Source organism: Macrosteles quadrilineatus, unplaced genomic scaffold (genome assembly GCF_028750875.1).
Source record: "Macrosteles quadrilineatus isolate MER2022 unplaced genomic scaffold, UCM_ALF_1.0 Scaffold_7__1_contigs__length_78375512, whole genome shotgun sequence".
Lineage (NCBI taxonomy): Eukaryota > Metazoa > Arthropoda > Insecta > Hemiptera > Cicadellidae > Macrosteles > Macrosteles quadrilineatus.
This window is the reverse complement of record NW_026542600.1, coordinates 906,627-914,356: the sequence shown is the minus strand read 5'-3', so window position 1 is coordinate 914,356 and position 7,730 is coordinate 906,627. Positions and strand designations below refer to the sequence as shown.

The 7,730-nt window shown below is 34.6% G+C and overlaps 1 protein-coding gene across 1 annotated transcript in view; it reads left to right on the top strand.

The window, feature by feature from the left end:
* The first annotated feature begins 4,825 nt into the window (after positions 1 to 4,825).
* The window catches only part of LOC128999116 (flotillin-2), a 344,453-nt gene continuing 341,548 nt past the window's right edge, over positions 4,826 to 7,730 (top strand). Inside the window, exon 1 of the mRNA XM_054425477.1 lies at positions 4,826 to 5,061. Coding sequence (XP_054281452.1) covers positions 5,013 to 5,061 — 49 coding nt within the window. The 5' untranslated portion in view covers positions 4,826 to 5,012. The remainder of the gene's footprint in view (positions 5,062 to 7,730) is intronic.

Sequence of the window (7,730 nt, the reverse complement as noted above, 5' to 3'; positions counted from 1 at the left end):
TCAGCGCTTTCTTGAAGGAGGGTGCATCCATCTCCCGTATCCGGGTTGGCAGAGTATTATAAATTTTAATAGCTGAACGAGGATACTACTCAAGGTACAAATGAGATGGCAGTGGGGAAAGCCAATATTTTGGGCCTTCCTGGTTTAGTAATCATGCACCTCCTCTCCTAGTTTGAGCCCTTAAATTATCCTTTAGTATGGTCAGGATATCAAGCACGTACTGACTTATACTGTGAGTATACAGCTTGTTTCCCAGCCTATTGATACTACGACTTAACTTGTTCTTTCTATTTTCAGTTAACACTTGGATCAACCTATCCTAAACGTGTTGGTTATTGTTTGAAAGACCAATTATTTTATTCCTTTACTGTAGTAAAAATATAATGTGTAATACGAGCGCAAAGTGCCTTTGCTGCACATGAGAGAAATATGAGTGTGTTAAGTTTCTAGAGTGATCAAACGCACTTTGTGCACTAGTTAGATAACTATTCCATGGACATCAGTGAAATAGGTGAAAGCGGAACTTGCAAGATGTAAGGTTCAATGAATGATTTTTTTAAACTAATAGCTGGCTCCTGCTCTTAACGAAATCCGCTGACATCATCAAGACACTAACATAGATATGACCTAGTTCGCTCCAAAGCCCACACAAACCATAGGCGTACTAGTGGCATGTTTGCAGAGTTAATGGTTCTGGCGCTTGGCAAGGATACTCAGCTTGTTTACGAGCTAAAAGATCTAGCTGGTATATTCCAAACTTGCCCTGTGTAATCGAGCCTTTAGCACATTGGACTTATTTGATGTATTTTTAGTGACAAGAACTAGAATATTTGATTATTGAACGTTTGTTACCTTATAGCCTTTGTTCTTGTAGAAAGATGTTAAAATCCTCCAAAATATTTCGCCACAGTGTGTGGCATCATCAGGGAGACGAAAAGAACTATTTACACATTTTATACATATCACAAGATCGTACGCTTACGTTGCGGCGACTTAGCGAACGCGAGCGCGGGCGCGGACCCGCGACGGTCACCTGTAGGGGATCACACTAGTACCGTCACCGTCTTTGTTCACTGACCTACTGCTGAGAAGGGTTGAACATTGGACTTAGCTTTTAAAGTGAATATTTATTCAGAATTATACATTTTTACAATAAATTACGATGCAAATATTTTTAGGATTTCTCTTGTGAGTTTAGGTTTATTCGAATGGGAAAGAGTCTAAACTGTCACAAGGCATTCAAAACACATCATTAAACAAAAACAAAATATTATAATATTTCATTATAACTGACATAATTTTTAACTAAGGAAGAAAGAGTTTTCACTAAGCGTAACTAGGCTTAAAGAAAACACCCTCTTCCTCAAACATGCTCTTCCTGAATAACAGTGAAATATTCTAATGTTTTGTGTAATAGGCTAGTGAAGTCTTGTGTTTCCTGTGCCAGTGTCTTGTGTTCTATGTCTATGTTACATTCTTAATCTCAATGCAAATATTTGATATTGAACAATTTTACAATTTTAATTTGGCTTGTCCATCTGATAAGCTGAATTAGCTACTGTGAACCATAGATAGTTGAGTGTTACAGTATAAAACACCCTCTGTAGCTGGCCCTGAACAAAAGACTTTGGCACTATTCTCATGGAAGTGTGGTTCAAATCCAGCCAATCACAAAACACAATTTGCTATGTGATAATTCATTTCTTAGTGGCTTAGAGTCCGCCTAGGCGAATACAACCTATCATTTTTAAAATCCTCGTCTGCCTAGTTGGATTTTCACTCAAATACATCTCTAAAAATGTCAGATTTATGTCCTATTTAAATAAAATTTGTAATTTCATGAGTACTGAGGTTTGCTGCTACAGGGCAAGTAATGAAGTGTGTATTCACATCTTTGAGTTGCCATCATGCGGGTTGACATCTGTCCTTGCCGTCTTTGTGTAGGCGCTCCAGTACATGATACATGGGGAGTCAACCCTGCGAGTCAGCGGAAATATTTGCAGTCCGGTCTTTTCATTACCTCCACCCACCCCCTGCCTACACTGCCCGCGCTACGCCCAAGTGCCAGCTTACGTGTCATGAGCTGTACATGGTGGTTTAAAGGAAATTTTGTACAGTAGACTCCCTCTTATCCGGACACCTTTTAACCGGACATCGGTTTAACCAAACTACACTCGACGGAAATGACATCTCTTTAACTGGACAATTTTTATCAGCACATTGGTTTAACCGGACTAGATCGGCAGGAAGTGGGTGGTAAAAAAACGACTGTTCTCGTGGGAATGATTTGAAACCAGTAATCACATGTCTAAAATATAATGCTCTCCTAAATTTAAGTCGAATCACCGTAAACGGTCGAGTTTTTGGTGATGTCGGCTTAACCGGAAAACCCGTCATCCGGACTGGACTCGTTCCCGAGGAGTCCGGATAAGAGGGAGTCTACTGTACATACCTCTTTCATTTTTAATTAGCCTGTCTTTTTTCTGGTAATTTGAAATAGAGTTGCTTTTTACTTTATATCCGCGTATGTATCCAGATTTTTCAGTTGATTTATTTGGGGTAACACAAGCATCTTACCCTCTCAAAAACAGAGGCAACAACAATAAAAGAAATCTAATATAATTCAAGTTATTGAACCTGTCTAAAAAAATATAACAAAATTTATAAAATGAGCGTAGCTTAATTACCTTGATCAGCTTTAAATATCTTAAATAACTTTAAATAACATTCCTCATATATGATTTCAAGAGCAAATTTCCTTACCACTTAAGCTATTCAATTCTGTGTATTATTTTTCAAAAAATACCTTTGGGTTTTGGTCAACATTTTGGAGATTGTTTAATTTCTTGTGTTCAGATCAACGTCATCACCTGCTTCAACGAATCTCATGATAGAGTTTTGTATACAACTGCCATATATAAACAGTACCTATTCTTTTTAATGTTCCTAAAGATAAATTTTCTCAAGGGCAGTTAAATGAATTTACCCTATTATACAGAAGATAGTAAACATAAATATATCCGATACTTCGTATCATCTTGTATTTATGTCCACTGTCTTATACAGTACATGTAAACATTTTATGTATACAAATTATTTAAAATGTTATTAGATTTCTTTTTACATTCCGAAAATATAGAACCTATCTGATAACAATGTCAGCAAATCATTGAATTTTTTTACCAGGACAATATATATTAAAAAAATTATTTAGTTGAAAAACGCTCATCCGTGGAAAAAGAATGATCCGTTCTTACATCTTTGTTTGAAAAAATTGAGTACGTATAGAACATAATCTTAAGAGTCTTCCTTAGTGGAAGCCATGTTGGATTTCTTCCCCATAAGAACAATGTTAACTTTGGGTCCAAATATCTCATCAGCAAATTGTCATATAATTATGGATAAGGAGTTAAATTTAAGGAATTGCGGTCCTCTAGAGATTGACGTTTTTTATTTCACAATTTTTAATTTTTATAATGAATAATTGATTATTAATTAGCTTAAAATTAAGCTAATTATTGAAAGGAAATGAAAATGGATTTTCGAAATTCAAAAACCTCAGTCACGAGTCTATTATGTTAAAAATACAAATTATAAATTTCAAAGCTATATCTTAACAAATAACGCCGTTACGTGTCCACAAATGATGTAATGTTTAACATTGTTCTTATGGGGAAGAAATCCAACATGGCTTCCACTAAGGAAGACTCTTAATCTAGCATGTTCTATGTACATACAGTACTTCATTTGGCTGCAACAAAGCACCTATCTTGGAATCGGCTTTAGGATCACGTTATCACCAAACATATGCAACTTTGAACTTGGAATTGGGTAACTCGTCCTATATCAATGCTAATTTATCTCTAAGGGCGATAAAATGGATTTACAAAGCACGAGTTGGAGTAATTTATCTAAACTACAAGCCTTGGATAGGTGATCAAAATTACGTGTGCAGTTTATGTAATTTAAGGGAAAACGAGGATGTATTTCATTATGTCTGTAGGTGTCCAATCCTTGCAGGTATAAGGAAACGTTTTCTTCAAAAAAAAGAACTTACTAGGGAAGATTTACACTCATATTTAAATGGTAGGGACTGGCAAAGTCTAGGATGTTATTTAATTAATGCATGGAAATATAGATATGAGCTTGTGTCAGAATTTAATTTTGCATAAAAAAACACAAAAATACATTGTTTGCCATCCTAACGTGTTGCAGGGAATATGGAAAATAAGGAGAAAATAAAAATATTTTGTATGAAAGCTGCCAGCCCAGCTGACAGTCCTTTGGGCTAATGCTGATATAGTGCAGTTAAACAAAACAAAATGATATTAAGGTAAAACACGATAGAATAAGTGTGATTCAAGGTTGTATGTAGATATTTTCTTTGTATATGGAAGAGTTATTTATGAAAAAATCGTATTATTTTGTAATGCATTGTTTTAATGAAAATAAAGGACTGGTTTCATTTAATTTCATTTCATTTCAAAGCACCTATCTTGCCGGCAGGTCGGTCTGGGTATGTGGTTGATTGTACTGTGGCAAGGGATGTTTGTTAGGGCCAGTGTGGTCCATGAGATTTGCTAATTAGGTGGATAATTAATAATAACCTTTTATAGTGCAGATAAAATATTGTAAAACAGATCCATTAAGGTAGTTTGGTATACATGTTAGTATGCTGAGGTAAGCTTGCCAATCATATTTTTTACCTTATATGATAACATAGATTCCTCTTTGAAGATAGTAATTTTAAATCTTCCCGCCACTCAATAGTGCAGTGCAGACGATCGCCCGCCGCGCTGCCGCTTGCCGAAAAGCATCATGGGAAACGTCATCTGTCGTTGTCGGCGGTGTGTTAAAGGAATGTAATGTAAACAATGATAAGTGTATGTTAGTTATTATTATTTTGTAATTTTGTGTGTTTTGTGAATACAAATTTAGGAACTTTATATTCAGTAGTAAATCTGGATTAACGCGTAACTAAAGTACTCTACTGAAATAATTATATAAGTGCAATGGGAAACATATACACAGTTGGACCAAATGAGGCCCTAATCGTTTCAGGTTAGTTAATGTTTGTATTTTCCTGATATTTCCTGCTAATTATCGCGCAATATTTGTTAAACCGACTGATATGTTTGGGTTTCAAATATGCACAACTTTAAGTAATGTTTTTATTTCGAAGTATTGGTCTGTTTACATGCGTTTAGATTTAACTTGACTCGGTTTTGTTTGGTTTCGGAGTTTACTGCTAGGGCCTGCAGGCTGCACAGCATACACAGTAGTAACTTACTCAATATTTTAATTTTAATGTTTTATTAAACCGGAAAGAATGATGATTGGTATGATTTAATGGACGGAACAGCACATTAGTTAGCTTCTAAGGCCTAAATTTCTTCAAAGATTTCAATTCTATTGAAATTAAAAAGTGCCAAAATAATGTTCTAACTTAACCCAAAACTCTTTAAAGTAATAATTTTTTAGCCTATCTCTCAATTATCAATCATCAATCATTGAGATGGGGACGCCTCCTAGGTGCGTATTTTAACCAAAATATGAGTGAAGGATGAGTGTAGAATGGTGTGAGACGATCTGTGTAGCTTTGTTACTGACTAAGATCTGCGGTTTCATTAGTCAGGATCAATTATTTAAAGCCCAATGATCAGGAACAGCTCTTTTCAACTTTCTCATGTATTGTTTACACGGTACCATTTTGTTAGGAACACGTCTAGTCTGTTTTTGTAAATTTTATATTTAGTGACTTGGCCAATTGATGATTTATCTGCTCAATAACTTTAATATTGAATCTCAACAGGTTTAAAGGAGGCCTTAACTTACCATTTTAAGCAATAATGATGCTGGGTAATATAACGATGCAGCTTATCATATTAAGGTTATGTATGGTATTGTTATCAATATTTGGTCGATGCATTTTATGGCATTGAGTATCTATTTTGTGGTGCGAGGCACCTAAGTTTCTTACCGCAATTTTTTTCAAATAACACCCGGATGCAGCGAGCATCCATTACCTTCAATATTTCTCTGCTCATACAAAATTATAGTAGGCTATACTGTTTAAGGCAATATTATTTATTTAAAAATACAGTAGCCTATTGCAGTTAAAACACAGCTAAAAATAACACAATACTCATTATACTAAGCGTTATTTGTTTAACAGGAAATAATTATTCTTATTCTTCCACTATTTTAATGAAAATTTAAATTACTAACTTAATTTACTTAAATGTTGAATGTCTGCATTTTTATATTAAATTAGTTCTTAAATATGCTAAATAAGTTTTTAAAACAACGCTTAAAAAACAACCCTTTTAGGTTAAGAAGTCTAGAGTCTATGGTACCGGTACCTACTTCTTTACTATTTAACTTACTTTATCTTTGACCAACAATTTGGAGCTACATATTTAAGACATTCAAAAGAAAAAACACATTAAAGACAATGGTTGTTGCGCAAATAATATGTTTCCCTCTCATTCTTGCAAAGAGGTTCCTAGAAGCTCCTGAACATTGTCCTTTCAAATAAGTAGTTTCACAGCATTGTTTTGGTGAAGATCTCTGAAAATCAAATAGCAGGATGCGGGAAGCTCTTTAGTATAAGACTGAGACAGTAAGCGAGGCATATCTGAGTCATGAGCTCTACGTGATCCAACGGTAACTTTCTCCAGTTACTTTTTCCACCTTTTTTGCTATTCAAAAGTCTGTTTTCTTATTGTTATAAAAATTCTGAATGGCTAAAAAATACCAGGCTTTCCTCAAATTAAGGTCACAATCAAGCTCCTGTCACAGCCAAACAGCTAGTCCAAATTTAAGATTTAACATTACGTTTCGTACTTCACCCACTACTATTCGAGCCAGTTTCCACTCCAATGGAATGATTACCTTCATATTTTGACTTGTTTTGTCTCTCATGTGTTCTGTGAACAAACTATAAAAGGTATAAAATTACCTGAGTAGGCCTACTGCCTAGCAGTGCTGGTGGCGCTGCCTACAAATTGACAGGCAAAGCTCTCTTAAAGTACTTAACGCTTTTTACCATGCGGTTGGCATTCTGGGTTATAGTAGTATGTTTTCTGTGGTATAACAAGGTCTGCAGCGGATCATCAGTTTCCAATATCTTAAGTCTAGCGATACGTTTGGTCTCAAAGTTTAGTAGGTTTTTGTGTAAGACTATAAGTTTAAAATTTTACTGATTTTATATTTTCAAATTTGTGTAATTCTTTTAACCGACATCATCAATCGAGCAATTGGATAAATAAATATCCAAAAGTTATATAGGCTAAATAAGGTACCTAGGGAATGATTTTCTCATGAGTAAAAAAATATCCTAAGTATGGCTTCATATTTGTACCATAGGCCTATGTTGTTTATACATCAAGAGAATAAGCTGACAACTGCTGATAAGAAAGGAATGAGGAAAACTACTTGTAATAATGCCAAACCATTTCAGTCTAGTGTCTTGTTCTCAATCTCTATCAACAATATATATTTTTTTTTTACAGTTCTAAGAGTTAAAAACTTAAAAATGAATTCAGCTAGATATATAACTAACTGTTTGAACCTGTTTCAACCATACATTATGAATACATCTGATAGGGACGGGTAGCAATAGTGATCTAAATAATTTTATTTACTATTGTACAGCTAACATTTACAATCTAATTATAATTTACACTTCTGTATAACCTCCATCTGATAAGTTATCTGAAATTCAGACT